Below are 18,302 nucleotides of genomic sequence, written 5' to 3' on the forward strand. Positions count from 1 at the left end.
GAGAGGTTCCAGAACTCAGCATCTTTGTCAACACTTGGCATTGTCAAAGTTTCACATTTTTATAAATTCAGTGGGTGAATATCTTGTTGGTTTTTTCCATTTTCCTGATTACTAATAAGAGGGAGCATATTTTTCATGTTTATTGGCCATCTATCCAGGATTCCTTTTCTTTAAATTACTTGTTTATATCCTTTGTGAATTTTTATATTATCTTTTTTCCTTATTGATTTATAGGAAAAAATATATATTATTTTATAGCTTTAAGATTTTGATTTTCATACTTAGGTTAAATCTGAATTTATTTTATATGTAGTATGAGGTGAGGTTCTAGTTTAACTTTTTACATGTGGATAATCAGTCCAAGAACCAATTATTGAATAGTTAATGCCACTCTGTCACCTACCAAGTTTCTAATGCCAGGCTCTTAATTACTATATTTCATAGTGAGACTTAATATCTTATTCTTCAAAATTGTCCTGGCTATTGTTAGCCCCTTGCTTTTCCATATGAATTATATAATGAGTGCATCAATTACACACACACACACACACACACACACACACACACATAAAAATACACTGGTGGTATTTTGATTGGAATAGAATTGAATTTATAGATCAATTTGGGAGGGAATTGATATTATGATATTGAGTCCTACTGTCCAGGAATGTGGTATATTGCTCCACTTACTGATATTTCCTAATTTTTTTAAAATAAAGGATTTTCCCCCATAAAAGTCTTGTACACATTGCACATCTTTTGTCAGATTCATCCTGAAGAGCTTATATTTTATTGCTATTTTATTTTATTTTATTGGCCACCCTGCACAGCTGGTGGGATCTTAGTTCCCCAACCAGGGATCGAACCCGGGCCTTTGGCAGTGACAGCACGGAGTCCTAACCACTGGACCGCCAGGGAATTCCCTGCTATTTTAAATGGTATAAATTTTTTCAATTACGTTTTCTCTTTTTTGCTAGTGTGTAATAACATAACCGGTTTTGATCTTCTAGCCAGCCACCTTGTTTCACTCTGTTATTAATTCCAATAATTTGTACATTCTCCTGGGTTTTCTCTTTTTCAACTTATAATAATGAAAATAATAATAATAGCTACCATGAATGTTCTTTCCTTGCCTCTGGATGAAATCTCAGAGAGGTCCCATAGGTGGTCCAGTCCCTTTAAATAATAAGAACAGTCTGATTTTAGTGAAATGTGTAATTCAGTATAATAATAAAAACTCCCAACTTCAAAGTTATATCTTCTCTCCTCCCCTAGCTTGGGCCTGCTTCAGCTTGGATACCAAATTGGGAAGGGGTCATAGATGGCCTGTTCTCTCCTCCCCTGTCTTCTTCTTCTCCTCTTCCTTCTCCCTGATCCAGGACCAGAATCAGGGGCCTGCAGAACATAGACTTTATTTTTGCATCTATTCGTTTAGAATTTGGAATTTGGAAGTACCGCTGATCCTTCTGTGTTAACCAAAAATCCTACAAGAAGTTATACTTTTCAGGAATGTGGAACTGTCAGTTGAAATATTAGTAATGGTGCAATAAATTATTTTAAAAAAACAGTCAGAATTTTAAATATCCTTTAAAGAAAGGATATTTTCATAGAACATAGCAATAGTAGCAACATAGTAGCAACAAGTCTGGGTTTCTTACAAGTCTCCTTTGTATAATTAACACTTCCTGGGACAGATTAATAACTACAGGAAGCAGAACAATATGTAGATATTAATATAAGCTTCAGTAAAAGACAGCTTGACATTCTTGTGAATGTTCTTAGTTCAAATTTTTTTGTTTGTTTGTTTTTTGGCCACACCATGCAGCTTGCGGGATCTTAGCTCCCTGACCAGGTATTGAACCCAAACCCTTGGCAGTAAAAGCAGAGTCCTAACCACTGGACCACCAGAGAATTCCCTCAAACCTTATTTTTGAACTAGCTGGAGTGGGAAGAGAGAAATCTTTTTACCTTTCTGAGAATGTTTTCCAACAGTAGTTATCAATTAAAAAGACACTGTTAAGACATAGCCCTGAAATTTCATTATTTAGTATTAATAGAAAGAAGAGGCCTAAAATATTCAAATTTTTACCCTATATATAAAATCACATTTTACCTGGTTCATTGTTTCTTAATTTCCCATTACCTCTCCAGACTGCCTAACCATATTTAAATATACTCAAAACTTCATGTACTTTATATGTATTGTTATCTAAATCTCTAGTCCATACCCAGTATAATAATTGATTTTTCAAAGCATAATGAATATGAGTTATTTGCATTTTTTCCATTTCTTTCAGACTTGAGTAAAACAGAAACAGCTGCGTCAACTGCAAACAAGGACGTTTTACAGGAACAGTTCTATCATGGCATGATGATGGAAAGGTTCATGAGGGATGATGTCATTTATTCCACATTGAGAAAAGTCTCAAAATATGATCATGAGTTAGAAAGCCACCAGGATAGCCATGGAAGAGATGTGAGACAAACCATCTTGACCCATAAGAAGAGAGGCCAAGAAACTTACAAATTTGGCAAAAATATTGTGAGTTCAAATGTTGTTATAGAACAGAGGCACCATAAATATGACACACCTAGAAAGAGAAACAAATACAAATCAGATTTGATTAATCATCCAACAAGTTACATAAGAACAAAAACCTATGAATGTAATATATGTGAAAAAGTCTTCAAACAACCCATTCACCTTACCGAACACATGAGAATTCATACTGGTGAGAAACCTTTCAGATGTAAGGAATGCGGAAGGGCCTTTAGTCAAAGTGCATCCCTTACCACACACCAAAGAATCCATACTGGTGAGAAACCCTTTGAATGTGAAGAATGTGGCAAAGCCTTCAGACATCGCTCATCTCTTAATCAACATCATAGAACTCACACTGGTGAGAAACCCTATGTATGTGATAAATGTCAGAAAGCTTTCAGCCAGAACATTAGCTTGATCCAACATTTGAGAACTCATTCTGGAGAGAAACCCTTTACATGCAATGAATGTGGGAAAACCTTTAGACAGATTAGACACCTTAGTGAACATATAAGAATTCATACTGGGGAGAAGCCCTACGCATGCACCACATGTTGTAAAACCTTTAGTCATAGAGCTTATCTAACGCATCACCAGAGAATCCATACTGGGGAGAGACCCTACAAATGTAAGGAATGTGGGAAAGCCTTTAGGCAAAGGATACACCTTAGCAACCATAAAACTGTTCATACAGGAGTGAAAGCGTATGAATGCAACCGCTGTGGAAAAGCCTACAGGCATGATTCATCCTTTAAGAAACATCAGAGGCATCACACAGGAGAAAAACCTTATGAATGTAATGAATGTGGAAAAGCCTTCAGCTATAATTCATCACTTACTCGACACCATGAAATACACAGGAGAAATGCCTTCCCGAATAATGCCTAAAAACAGATTATTCAACATGAAGAAAATCCAGGTCTAAATCAGTGATTCTGTGCTTTGAATTTCAGGACTCTAAATTGGAGGAATTGACATAATGATGCCAACTTCTAATTTTGCCCATTGTGTAAATAAACATTACATTGATAACTACTGTCTACTGATATCTCCACACAAAGTACTTAATCAAGAATAAAAGATGGCCCTTCAAATTAAATTCAACAATATAGAAAATTCACACATTATTACTTTTATGATTTCATGGTAGATTAATAAATTATTCATCATGGGCATTCACTGATTTACAGACCAGCATTTTGGAACTACTGTTTAAAACATCACCACCCCTATATTTTTTTAATTAAAAAAATTTTTTTTGATGGGGAAAACTTTCACATGGTATAAACTTCAAAAGGTACAGTCAGTTGTGTAAGTGAAAAGACTTCTTCCTCCATCCCCCATCACAAAATTCTACTAGAGGCAACCATTTTTTATAACTAAGTTTTTTTTACACCCTTCCAGAGATCTTTCTGTTTAAATCCAAGAGAATACATATATACGTTTCTTACCTTTTAAGCATAAATGGCAGCCCCCCCATACAAACACATATTACTTTTATTACTTCACTGTATATCATGGAGGTCACTCCATATCAGTAAACAAAATGCCTCCTCATTCTTTTTTTATAGCTGATAGTATTCCATGGTTTGAATGTACTTTAGCTACTTCACTATAGGTGGATTTTTGAATTTCCAATCTTTTATTTATATGATGTTGCAATGAATAGTCTTATGCATTTTTATTTCTCACAATGTGAGTACATGCATAGGGTAAATTCCTAGAACAGGAATTTCTGTGCTAAAGGGTATGCACATTTGTATGATGGATACTGCCAAATTGACCTTCATAGAGGTTGGACCAATTTATTTTCCCACCAGCAAGATACAGAACTGTGGGAACCATATCTGGTGCTGAAGCATCTCCTGAGCCAACAGCCCCATCATCCATTAAAGAAGTATCAGCTTCTGTCAATAACATCCTAGAAGTACCAGCCGAGCTGCCTCCCCATAAACAGCGGCACTTGCCATCCCTGGAGCCAGAGAGAAATCTGCATGTTATCAAATAGCAGCCAGATCCACCAAAGTCTCAGCTGGAGAAGGAGAAGACATCTCTCCACCAACTGTTACAGCCCCTGACTTCTGAGTCTGGAACTGTCTGATGAATTAGAGTTCCTTTAAAGAGACTGATCCACCTGCCTTAGCAAGTGTAATCTTGGCTGCAACCCCTTTGGAATGGAGGAAAACTGACAATGGAGTCAGGGTACTTAATATAGCAGGATATACCACGGCTGATCAACTGACCATACGTAGCATTTTACAGGATGGCTATGTTAGAGAGTTACAGTTCACATGTGGAAGGAGACAGAAACAAGGTAGGACACGACTTTCTAATTAATAAACATTAATTAATGAAGAGAGCATTAATTAATTAGTTGACATTGCTTATTATGTGTGAAAGCTGAGTGCCAAGGTCAGGACCACAGTAATTTTGTACATGTTCATTTTTCATTCTGGTAAAGTTTTATTAAAGTTTTAGTGATTCTGTGAAATGTTGATGGATTTCCCCTCATCTTCATCCCCACAGCCACTACTCAGTTATAAACCAAAGCCTGGCACTTAAGATCCTTCATTACATCTAGTCCTACCTTACAGCTTCCTCTTCCATTTACTTATCTCCTTCCCATATGGGCTCTGACTACACTCAAATATATTAGTTGAGAATCTTTAAGTTACAAGTAACAGAAATCAACTGAAGTTAGTTAAGTCTCAAAGAGAGGTGTTAATAGAGGGATGTTGGGGTATCTCATGGAATTCAGGGCAGCGATACATTATAACAGTGGTCTGAGACCAGGATCTGAAACGCTTTGGAAAACCCAGGCAGTTTTCTCTCCATCTCCGACCTCTGCTTCTTGTGTTTTCTTCATTCTGGCTTTTCTTTTTTGTTTTCAACACCTCGTTGCAAATCACAATTACCATCAGCTTTAGATTTTACATATATTCAGTTTCCATCACTCAGAGAAAAACTGTCTTCTCTTTCTCATTTATCTCAAAATCATGGGGAAGCTCTCTTACTGGCCCAGCTAGGTCAGGTGCCCACCGCTAAACAAGTCAACTGTAGGCAGAGATCTCAGCTTCTGTGGGAACCATGTGGATGGTGTGGTGGTGAATGGGGCGGGAGGGGTGGTGGGCTGAAGGGACAGGAGAGCAAAAGAAAGGGTTACTGTTCATAGCATTCCAGATCCTACTCACTCTTCAATGCTGGCTCATCAGATCAGAACTTTAGGACTGGAAAGGACCTAGGAACTCACCTAATTGAAACCTCTCTCTTTATAGATGAAGAAATGGAGACTCCCCTTCTTTAATTACTCACATCTTTTCACCTAAGTCATATTTTTGAGCATTTTTTCCTCTAAGTTTGTTAGCCTGGCTTTCCAAACACTTGCCCTTAATGGCTGAACATAGCTGCTTTTCGCCATTGTAAGAGTTTTACTTCTCAGATCTATTGCCCCAAGGAGGTCTTTCATAAATTATGCTTCAGAGCCTACCCACTGGCTTTGCCTTTTATCAGTGCTTATTCATTCATTCGATTTATCCCACAGGCACTTCTCCTTCTGTTGGTTATGTGAATGTTCTTCCCCTGAACTGTGTCCTTAGGCATAATTCTCTTCTCAAGCTAGACATTTTGTCTGATCTTTTTAACATCCCAACGCCTCTTACATCTACATCTATATCTTACAAATCTCTCCTGAGTTCCAGGAGAAAACAGTATGTTCAATATCCCACTGGATATCTCCACTTGGGTAACTCATAGTCACCTCAAAGTCAGTGTGTCCAAAACTCAACTCAGTTTTTTCAATAAAATCTGTATTCCCTAATCCAGGAAGTGGTATCACCACTCATCCAATTCTCCAGTTTAAACTTCTCCCTCTCATCCATCACATTTCCCAATCAGTCACCAGGTCCTATACATTGTTTAGGATCTCTTCAGTTTATATCCTCTGCTGTATTCCCATTGTCAGTACTTTAATCAGGCTCTTAGCATTTCCTAACTGCTTAAATAGATTCCCAAATATTTTTTCTATATCTAATCTGGACTCATCTCTCTATCGTCCCCACTGCTGCTAGAGTGGTCACACTAAAACATATAACTAATCAAATTATTGCTTGAAATCCCTCAATCGTTTCTTATAACTTGAAGCTAAATGTCAGATTCCTTAATAGCATACTTGGTATAGAGCACTGCCTATTTTTCTAGTAGTGGCTCCCAAATTTTCCCCCAAGCGTACTTCTCTCCAGCCATAAACATCTTATGGTCCTCCAAATATTCCATGCTATTTCATGGCTTCTGGTGATCAACTATGCTATTTTTTTCCTCCTTCTGCCTAACTTCTTTGTTAGCTCCTACTCATCCTCCCAGATTTAGTTTGTGTCACATCTTCAAGGAATACTACACAAAATCTATGAAGTTTTGGATGAACAATTGAAGTCTTGGCTGAATTTACTAAATAAATATCTAGGCCTTATCCTACAGGATTTTTGACTAGAGAGTGATAGCAAGGGATTTTAATTTTATAAAATTACTCTGGAATCACTATGGAGGACCATGGCTCAACATGAAGCAATAGCCAGGGCTATTCAACTTCAATTTGCTTCACACTGTTGCTTGCTACACTTCCTTCTTTTCTTACCCTTGCTACCATGGGTTTGCACCTAAAAAAAAAAAAAAAAAAATCATCAAATCCTTGCCTCAGGCTCTGTTTTCTTGAAGACTCTGGTTAAGACAAGCACACAGCCCCAGTTTGAGTAATCAGGGCCAATTGGACAATTTCTGGACTTATCTTTGAGGTATTAGGGAATGGACTTCCTTTTTTTCCACTGGACACAAATCTGGAAGACTGTGGCCCTGGAAGCTACTGGCAGTGGAAGAGGAGGAAGACTACCTATAAATGCAAAAACACAGAGGAAACAGATCCAAGAAATGGAGAGAGAAAACTCAGTTCTGGTCTCACTGTTTGACATCTGGATCAAGCCTCACCTGAAGCTAGAGCTCCTGGGTTTTCAAACTGATAAATGAATAAACCCTAATTGATTCAAGAGTTCAAATGTCCTACATCTGAGGCTGCCTGTTTTAGCGGAAGCATGGCCCAGTCTTACATCCTTAACTCATTCCCAGCTCCCCCAACTTCCTAGCTTAGGGCTACCTTTTCTGGCTTTCTCCAACTAAGCAACGTCCTTTTCAATTACCAGAAACTGGTGTTTGGCTAAAGAGAGGCTGACCTTAATACTGGGAAGAGAAGATTCTCAAATACAGAATATTATCAGTGGGTTTCTCTTAAGCATATAAAAATTATGTCAATAATTGTTCTAGCACCTGTAAGGAACACAAACTTGAGCAAGATAAATTCCCTGCCCTTAGGTCTGATGTTCAAGAGCAGCACTGTCCAAGAGAAATATAATGTGAGCCACAACACAAATGTGAACCACATAAATAATTTAAAATTTTCTACCAGCCACATTAATACAATAAAAAGCAGTAAGTAAAATTAATTTTAAAAATATATTCCATTTGATACAATATATCCAAATATTACTATTTTAACATGTAATCAATATAAAAGTTATTAGTGAGTTAACTTTTTTTTTTTACTAAATCTTCAAAATACAATATTTTATAGTTACAGCAGGTGTCATTTTGGACTAGCCACATTTCAAATGCTTAAGAGCCACACGTACCTAGTGGCTACTGTGTTGGACAGTGAAGCTCTCGAGAGCATTCATATAGACTTACTTTTATCATATAAACACTTGAATGGAAGACTGTAATCAGTGTGATTTAGAGGTACAAATTCTACCCTCTGAAAGAGTAAGGAAAGTAAGATGGAAAGAGGAAAACAGACAATTTGTGTCTAACGGTATTTCCCATATTACAGATATCCCTGGAGGTGGAGGAACTAAATCAAAGGCTTTTGTATACAGATGGACCTTAAATGCCCCGACTTCTTATGATAGTCTTTTGGGGAAAGGGTAACGTTTTCTGAAATTAGAGAATGAAAGCTTTGGGGAACATCGTCCTGCTATCTTGGAAATTTCTTTTCCCCACAGCATGATCATTTCTGAATCGCTTCTGCTTCACTCCACCAATCAGCATTGCCCCCTCAAACTCCGTTTGAAGATAACAGGTCCACGTGTGAGAGGGTTGAGGAGGCGCTTTCGTGCATTGGGAATTGCGTCCTGCTGAAGGAAAGTTATACTTGGGAGGAGGCAGAAACCTCCAACCTCAATACAGCAATGCCCACCCATATTTCACTTGATGTGTAAGATTTCCCTCAGCTTTCATATTTCCAAGAACAAGGACGTTTTCCTACACAACCACAAAATCATTTTCACACTCAGGATATTGATAATTGATTGATACTATTATCTAATATATGTCGCATTTAAATTCCCCCAACTGACCCAAAATTTCCTTTGTAGTTTTCTTCTTATTTAACTTTTTTTTTTTTTTTTTTTTTTTTGGCCGTGCTGCGCTGCTTGCGGAATCTTAGTTCCCTGACCAGCGATTGAACCCAGGCGAGGGCAGTGAAAGCACTGGACCACCAGGGAACTCCCAACATTTTTGTATTTTTTTTAAAGAAATCGGGGAATTCCCTGGCAGTCCAGTAGTTAGGACTCGCTTTCACTGCTGGTGCTGGGGTTCAATCCCTGTGGGAGAACTAAGATCCGCAAGCTGCGAGGCCCAAAACTAAGTAAGTAGATAGATAGATAGATAAATAAATAAATAAATAAAATCTTTCCCTATTCTGAAGTCCAAAATGTATTTAGGCTTTTTTTTTTTTTTTTTTTTGCAGTACACGGGCCTCTCACTGCTGTGGCCTCTCCCATTGCGGAGCACAGGCTCCAGACGTGCAGGCTCAGCGGCCATGGCTCACGGGCCCAGCCGCTGCGCAGCATGTGGGATCTTCCCGGACCGGGGCACGAACCCGTGTCCCCCGCATCGGCAGGCGGACTCTCAACCACTGCGCCACCAGGGAAGCCCTGTATTTAGGCTTTTAATCCTCCTGGAATTGATATTTGTGATGAAGTGAGACAAGGGGTCTCATTTTATATTTTTTTCATAAGGATACCCTATTGTCTCAGAACCTTCATTGACCATCTTTTTTTCTCCATTGCTATGCGATGCCACCTTTGTCACAAATCGTTTCCAAATATGTGATGACTGTTAAAAAAAAAAAAGCAATGATTGTCATAAAAGTCAGACTAGTGATTTTCTCAGGAAGGAGGCATGGGAGTGTATTTGGGAATGGCACGACACTATTTTTGCTCTACATGATGACATGTCTGTTCAATAATTATTATACTTACCTCTCTATTTCAGAATATAATTGTGTTATATTTCCCAATAAAAGGGTTAATTAAAAAGTAAGCAAATAGAAAAAAGAAATACATTGATGAGACGAGCGTCAGCATCTTCGAAAAGTGAGTTCGTGGTTGTTCTCTCACTGGGAAAGTTGGTGCGAGGTGCAAAGAAAGGCGTACAGAACCCAAGGTGGCAAAGCGCAGACGCAGCGCTAACGGGCAGAGGCCAAGTGCACCGCGGAAAGGGACATGCCCAGACCTTTCTCCTACACTGGCTTGGCAGTAGCCGGGAGCCGCCAGGGTGGGCGCCTCTTGGTCAGGTGACGGCGCAGTTCCGTCCCGAATGAACCCACACGCACAGCCAGCGGCCCACAAGGACGACCTCCGCAGAGGCGGATCCGCATCAGGACCCTCCTCCGCCCCGCAGCTAGCGGGATTCGCGTCTGAGCCGCAGACGCGCTAAGACTAAGCGGCGCAGCTGAGGCCTCCGGGAGGGGGTGGACCTTGAGCAGCCGCTGGGCATTCTGGGCTTGGTGTCCCGGAGGCTTTTGTGCGAAGCGCGAAACCAGAGGTCCTCTGCCTGACTTGCTCTTGCGCGTCCGGGGAAAGGGTCCGGGAGCGGTTCCGAGGCCGCGGCGGAGCCGGTGGAGTCCGGGGTTCCGAGGCATATCCCAGGTTAGGGGAAGGCCGGCGAATGCGGGTGGCGGGCTGAGGGGCTGCGTTTTGGAACTCAGGGATCTGTCCCCGTGGGTGCCGCGTCCCCCCAACCCCCTTTCTGGGTGGGAACGGCTCTGGGGCAGCGGCTTATCTCGTCTGCTCCTGTGGGTTCAGGACCTTTCGATCTTGGAAGACCCTGCTGTCGGCTGGGACCCCTTCCCAAGTCCAGCAGTCCTTTGCTCGCTCCTCCAGTACACTGTAGAGAGATGCTCAGTAAACTTTCGGGCATGCGTGGAACTCCCGGGGAGACAGTGGTTTTGGGGCCGGTGGGAAGGTCCCCGCTGAAGGCAGACTTTCTTGGAGCCCACAAGTCCGGGCTGCACAGAGCAAGTCAGGATGTTGAGCGTTGAGCGTGAAGGCAGAGGCAGTTCCGCAGGCAGCAGGAACCCATCAGAGGGGAAAAACATCTGATCTGAGGTCTCTGCCCGGGCTTCTGGGCCGAAGTTGGGGCTGGAAGAGGAAACTGCTCTCGGAGCTCCTGGGGGACCTTCGTTATTGCTCACCCTTTTACTTGCAGGGAGCAGGGATTGGATCAAGTAACGGCATCCAGGGTATGGACAAAACGAAGAAGTCACGGAGAATTTGCCCTCGGAGCGAGGCAAGCTTTACGTAGGATCTGGGGTGGGCAACAGTCTGTGCAGAGTGGATCAGAGAGGAGGAAACGCCGCAATGTGAGGGACTGGTCAGGTGAGAAAGGACCAAAATTCTCTGTTCTAGCAAGGCCCAGAGTTGCTAATCTGGATTCTCCGATTGCAGACCTGGTCTTTCAGAGCTCTTTCCTCCTCCCCCAGCCTTGTCATTTCAGCATTTTGCCTTTCCTGTGACAAGGAAGATCAGCCAAATCCCAGGTGAGTAGAAGTTTCTTCTCTCCTAAAATGTAATTTGTCAGAGGGAATAGGGATACTATCTCATCTCTCCCTTGAGAAGGAGAAGGAGAAGGAGATCCCCATTTGTTGAGTGCCAGTGTGTGTACTTTGCCATCACTCAGTTGTTTGGGTAGCTGAGTATGGTTGGAAGGAGTACTCTAATTTTAAAGATGTGTCAGTACCCTCAGGAAAACTGCAAACTTGGCCAAGAATACTTATAAGGCAAGTAGCATACTAAATACTATTGACCTACTCAGGCTCAGAATCCAGATCTGTAGGACCCCCAGACTCTTGACAGCATGCTGGTGTTTCCCAAACATCTCATTCACTTACCACCTATTTCTACCATACCTATGTACCACATGTATTGTTAGTCTCATAGTTTTAATTTTTTACTTACATTTATTTAAAAAATCAAACTTGTGCTTAGAAACACTACATATGAAATTATGCATTTGAAGAACACTCTAAGCTTTATATTTATTCTAAGATGTTGATCCATGTACCATGTAAAATCATCTCCTGTCAAAAAGATACAAACTGAATTTTGGGACAAAGTGCACTGCATCATGCCCTTGCCTGGATTTTTTCTGCATAGGAAAGTCCAAGCAGCACATTGAGTCTAAATTGTCCATCTCCAGTGTATTGTTTTTTCCTTTTAGGTAAATAATTCCACAAAGAATGCTCTCCTTTTGTGTCTTCTTCTTCTTTTTTTTAAATATAAATTTATTTATTTATTTATTTTTGGCTGTGTTGGGTCTTGTTGCTGCACACAGGCTTTCTCTAGTTGCGATGAGCGGGGCTACTCTTCGTTGCAGTGCGTGGGCTTCTCATTGCGGTGGCTTCTCTTGTTGCAGAGCACAGGCTCTAGGTGCGCGGGCTTCAGTAGATGCAGCCTGTGAGCTCAGTAGTTGTGGCTCACGGGCTCTAGAGCGCAGGCTTAGTAGTTGTGGCGCATGGGCTTAGTTGCTCCACGGCATGTGGGATCTTCCTGGACCAGGGCTCGAACCCATGTCCCTTGCATTGGCAGGGGGATTCTTCACCACTGCGCCACCAGGGAAGTCCCTTGTGTCTTCTTTACAAACATTTCACTTACCTGTTAAGAGCTACCCTGTTTTGAGTGTTGTATGTAAAACAAGTAGGAAGTCCATACATTTCAGGAGCTTATGCTCTCTTTGGGGAGTTAATAGATACATATGAAATAATTGAAACCAGTACTGTCCAATAGAACTTTGTGTGACAGGGAAGTGTTCTATATCTGTGCCTTATAATGTAGTACCCACCAACCACATGTAGCTACTGAGCACTTGAAATGTGCCTAATTTTATTTAATTTTAATTAAATTTAAATAGCTGCATGTGACTGGTGGCTACATATTGGATAGCCCAGGACTGGGTATTTGAAGTAAACTATTTTCAAGGTCAGTCGATTTGGATTTAGTGCCCTCCCCTGCAGAGGGATGGGGGTAGGGGGGCAACCCGAAGTATATGTGTTAATTGCCATTTAACTTTTGTTTCTTGGTGGAGGGTAAAGATTCTCTCCCAGTTTCAGGGACTTCATAGTCCAAATAGCATTACTCATTTTGTATAAATTTATTTATTTATTTATTTTTGGCTGCCTTGGGTCTTCGTTGCTGTGCACGGGCTTTCTCTAGTTGTGGCGAGCGGGGGCTACTCTTTGTTGTGGTGCACAGGCTTCTCATTGCAGTGGCTTCTCTTGTTGCAGAGCACGGGCTCTAGGCGCACGGCCTTCAGTAATTGTGGCACGTGGGCTCAGTAGTTGTGGTTCGCGGGCTCTAGAGAGCAAGCTCAGTAGTTGTGGCCTATGGGCTTAGTTGCTCCGCGGCATGTGGGATCTTCCCGGACCAGGGCTCGAACCCGTGTCCCCTGAATTGGCAGGCGGATTCTTAACCACTGCGCCATCAGGGAAGTCCAACATTACTTATTTTGAAAGTATCATCAGCTAAGGCACATTTATAGTTTAAGACACTTGTGCAAACGTGCAGCTTCTGTGTTTTATTACTGTTGAAATATCCTATAAAGCAATAACTTTATAGGATATACCCAGAAGTCTTAGCATCATATTACTTTGGTTCATTGCAAATAACTTGTTTTCCAGCTATCTGTGTTTTCCTTCATTAGGGACATTTAGACTATTTAAAAATTAGTTAAGTACAATGATAACTAATATTAATACCATTTTCAAGGTATCAGTTGTTTTTAAGTTTTTAACATGGGACTTGGTACATACTGCTCTTTCATTGCTCCTTAGAGTAGCAAGGAGGAAGCTTCGCTCAATAGTTTTTACCTCAATCAGCTTAAATTCTGTGTCAAGTTATTTTCCTGTCACCCAAAGTCAAAATACTAGTGGGCTGCTCATACCTTGTTTTGTTTTGTTTTGTTTTGTATGCAGGGTTAGATATGTGAAGTAAGAAGGAAGGCTTAAAAAGAGTATCTTCACAAAATAATTTGCCTAGTTTCTTTTTTTTTTTTTTGCGGTACGCGGGCCTCTCCCATTGCAGAGCACAGGCTCCAGACGCGCAGGCTCAACGGCCATGGCTCACGGACCCAGCCGCTCTGTGGCATGTGGGATCTTCCCGGACCGGGGCACGAACCTGTGTCCCCTGCATGGGCAGGCGGACTCTCAACCACTGCGCCACCAGGGAAGCCCTCGTTTTTTTTTTTAGTATTTTAATTTTATTGGAGTGTAGTTTTTTTTTTTTTTACATTTATTTATTTATTTATTTGGTTGCGCTGGGTCTTAGTTGCAGCAGGTGGGCTCCTTAGTTGTGGCTTACCAGCTCCTTAGTTGTGGCATACAAACTCTTAGTTGCAGCATGCATATGGGATCTAGTTTCCTGACCAGGGATTGAACCCGGGCCCCCTGCATTGGGAGCACGGAGTCTTAACCACTGCACCATCAGGGAAGTCCCTTTATTGGAGTATAGCTGATTTACAATGTTGTGTTAGTTTCAGGTGTACGGTAAAGTAATTCATATACATATACATATATTCATTCTTTTTTAGATTCTTTTTTCATATAGGTTATCACAGAATATTGGGTAGAGCTCCCTGTGCTATACAGTAGGTCCTTGTTGGTTATCTAAATATCTTATATATAGTAGTGTACATGTGCTCACCCCAAGCTCCTGATTTATCCCTCCCTCCTATTAGTTTTTTTTTTTCTGACCAGGGATTGAACCTGGCCCACGGTAGTGAAAGCCCGGAGTCCTAACTGCTAGGCCACCAGGGAACTCCCCTAGTTTCTTAAGATTAAAAATACTTGAGAGACAAAACAATCAAACATAATGTATGGTCTTTGTTTCCTGGTTTAACGAAAAGCTATCCAAATGTTTTTTTGGGCAGCTGAGGAAATTTGAATATGGACTGGAGTATTAGGGAATTATTAATTTTGGTAGATATGATAATATTGTAGTTAATGTAGGAGGCTTCTTTGGAAATGTATGTGAAGCATTTGTATTTGAAGCATGATGATTTCTGTAATTTATTTTAAAATAGTTAGGCTAAAAAAAAACACCTGAAAGAAGCAAACACAGCAACGTGTCAACAGTTATTTATCTAGATTGTGTTCATTGTTCTATTCTGTCTCCTGTGCTTGTGAAATTGTTTGCTGTAAAAAGGGAGAGTATTTGTCCCTCAGTAGAGTAGTGAGATATTGGGTGTGAAGCACTTGGCTCAGTGTCTAGCATGCAATAACTGTGCAATAAATATTCACTATTATTTATAGCAAAATACAGTAATATTTTAAGAGTTTTCACTTACATATTTTCCATCATAAGCTAATTTCTTGTGGAGGGAGAAAATAAACTTAGTGGGAAACACCAATTTCTATAGTGTTAGGAGGAATTTATACAGTCAGTAAAGGTAAAGTAAAACCCACCAAGAGCTTTTTCTTCTTGTCATTTTCTTAATATATCTCAAACACAAAAAACAACTGATTTCCACATGTTGCTGTGAATATCCTCTCTCGTTACTTCATGCTATTACTTCATGAGTAGATCTGTTTGTATTTATCTGTAGTTAGTCTTTGAATTTTGCCGCACTACGTTTCTGAGAACTACATTTAAAAACAGTCATTGTAGGGCTTCCCTGGTGGCGCAGTGGTTGAGAGTCCGCCTGTCGATGCAGGGGACACGGGTTCGTGCCCCGGTTCGGGAAGATCCCACGTGCCGCGGAGCGGCTGGGCCCGTGAGCCATGGCCGCTGAGCCTGCGCGTCCGGAGCCCGTGCTCCGCAATGGGAGAGGCCACAACAGTGAGAGGCCCGCATACCGCAAATAAATAAATAAATAAAAAATAAAAACAGTCATTGTAGAGCTGATTTTTCTCAAGGAACAGTTTGTTATTGAGATTTATTTTCCTAGTCAAGGACTTTGTATCAAAAGAATTGTAGAAGTGGTCCATGGTAAACTGGCAAACATTGCTCCAACATTTACACTGATCTACATTCACTTAAAAAATGAAATAATGTCCCAAGTCAGTAGAATTTTGAAGGAAAAAAGGCAAACCTCAAATTTCCTTTTAAATGAAGAAACTGAGGACAAAGTAGGTGATTTGCTTAAAGTCACATATGGTATGTTAGTACCAGATTCAGTAATAAAACTTAAGTTTTATTTTGCCCTTAAAATTTTTTGCCAAGTATTCATATATGGATGATACAATGAGTCTTACTGTTGTAAATTGTACCCGTAGTACAACTCTATAGCATTACTAATTGGTCATAAATAAATAAGCATCTTTAAAGACTGTATATAAATAATTAGTCATGATTCTTTTTTACCTCATTGGAATTTGAAAGTGCTTTTGAGAAATTTTTCATTTGGGTAATGCATTTCTTTAACATGATATGCACGGCCTTTGCCCAATTCAGAGCTGTGCCATGGCAGAGACTAGGGAAGAGGAGACGGTGTCAGCAGAGGCCTCAGGGTTCTCAGACATGAGTGACTCAGAGTTTCTGGACCTGGAGGATACACAAGAGTCAAGTACTTCACCTAACAAGCCTGGCCCTTCTTCTGAACTCCCTGGGAAGGATGGCGAGCTCATAAGCTTACCAAAGTGGAAAAGAGGATTGGATGTTTTGTCACCTATGGAACGATTCCATCTTAAATATTTGTATGTCACTGACCTGTCTACTCAGAACTGGTGTGAACAGCAAATGGTATATGGGAAGGAGCTTCCTGGTTTCTTGACACCTGAGAAGTCAGCTGTTTTGGACACTGGTGCCAGCATCCACCTAGCTAGAGAACTAGAAGTTCATGATCTTGTGACTGTCCCCATCACCTCTAAAGAAGATGCTTGGGCAATTAAGTTTCTGAACATATTATCAATGATTCCTACCCTGCAGTCAGAAGGGCGCATCAGAGAGTTCCCAGTGTTTGGAGAAGTGGAGGGTGTGCTTCTTGTTGGAGTGATTGATGAGCTGCACTATACAGCCAGGGGGGAACTGGAACTGGCTGAACTCAAGACACGCAGGCACCCTGTGCTCCCTCCGGATGCTCAGAGAAAAAAAGACTGTTTTCAGGTCAGCCTGTACAAATACATCTTTGATGCCATGGTACAAGGGAAAGTGACCACTGCTAGCCTAAGCCACCACACAAAATTGCATCCAGAAAAGCCATTGGGACCTTCAGTGCTGAGGCATGCCCGGCAGGGAGGCTTCTCTGTGAAGTCCTTGGGTGACCTCATGGAGCTGGTCTTCTTGTCTCTAACACTGTCTGACCTCCCAGTTATTGATATCCTGAAGATTGAGTATATCCACCAAGAGACTGCCACTGTGCTGGGTACAGAGATAGTGGCCTTTGAAGAGACGGAGGTGAGAAACAAAGTGCAGCACTATATGGCCTACTGGATGGGCCACCGAGAGCCTCAAGGGGTTGATGTGGAGGAGGCTTGGAAATGCCGGACGTGCAACTATGCAGATATCTGTGAGTGGAGGAAGAATGGTGGGTTGCCCAACTCCATGCTAGAGCTGCAAGCCAAAAAAGCCAAATGAACGGAAGATAGACTTTCAGGAACTTTGATCTTTCCTGCTCCTAATGTACTCAGCAGAGTGAAAGAGGACCAGTCTCTGAGCTTGACTTCCATGGAGAGTGTTCTTATTTTGGTTCTTTTCATATTTCCTCAGCCTCTTACCACACAAATCCAGGACCAAGGCTCCGGGAGAGATCTGGGATTATACTGTCCCTGGGGCTTCGCCACAGATTGCCAAGAAGACAGATGCTTATCTTGGCTGGAGCAAGGTATCCTTCAGCAATCATTGCTTTCCTAAGAAGATTCTTCAGTTTCTTTTAAGTCTCTTCCCTATTTTTTCTCAATCAGGGTTTCTACATTTTATATAATGAAATAAAATGAAACACTGTCCAGGTTGGTTGAACTGGTTTTTTTCATAATCTCAACCCTTCAAAGAGGACCACCAGAATAGTTGTGTGTGCATGTTATTCCAAGCCTTTAAGTACATACATAAACATATTTCTGAAGTAGTGGAATGAGCAGAGCAGGAATTTAAAAGAAGCCTAATACATATGCTCAAAGAAATAAGGAAAAATGAAGCAGGAACAGGAAGTCATAAAAAATGAAAATAGTAAATATGACATTAATATTTACAAAAGAATGAATAGGGCTTCCCTGGTGGCGCAGTGGTTGGGGGTGCACCTGCCGATGCAGGGGACACGGGTTCGTGCCCCGGTCCGGGAAGATCCCACATGCCGCGGAGCGGCTGGACCCATGAGCCATGGCCGCTGAGCCTGTGCGTCCGGAGCCTGTGCTCCGCAATGGGAGAGGCCACAATAGTGAGAGGCCCGCGTACCGCAAAAAAAAAAAAAAAAAAAGAATGAATACATGAGTGGAAGCTTGTATTACCTT

General features: G+C 41.2%; 1 protein-coding gene across 1 annotated transcript; it reads left to right on the forward strand.

Moving 5' to 3' along the window:
* The first annotated feature begins 16,299 nt into the window (after positions 1 to 16,299).
* EXO5 (exonuclease 5) lies at positions 16,300 to 17,801 on the forward strand. Its single transcript, XM_079728507.1, has one exon. It carries the CDS (start codon positions 16,321 to 16,323, stop codon positions 17,431 to 17,433), a length of 1,113 nt encoding a protein of 370 aa, XP_079584633.1. The 5' UTR covers positions 16,300 to 16,320; the 3' UTR covers positions 17,434 to 17,801.
* The last annotated feature ends 501 nt before the right edge of the window (positions 17,802 to 18,302 follow it).

Source organism: Hyperoodon ampullatus (genome assembly GCF_949752795.1).
Source record: "Hyperoodon ampullatus genome assembly, chromosome: 2".
NCBI lineage: Eukaryota > Metazoa > Chordata > Mammalia > Artiodactyla > Ziphiidae > Hyperoodon > Hyperoodon ampullatus.

Excerpts from the sequence above, each read along its gene's own strand:
- EXO5 (XM_079728507.1), top strand. The coding sequence starts at position 16,321 with ATGGCAGAGACTAGGGAAGAGGAGACGGTGTCAGCAGAGGCCTCAGGG.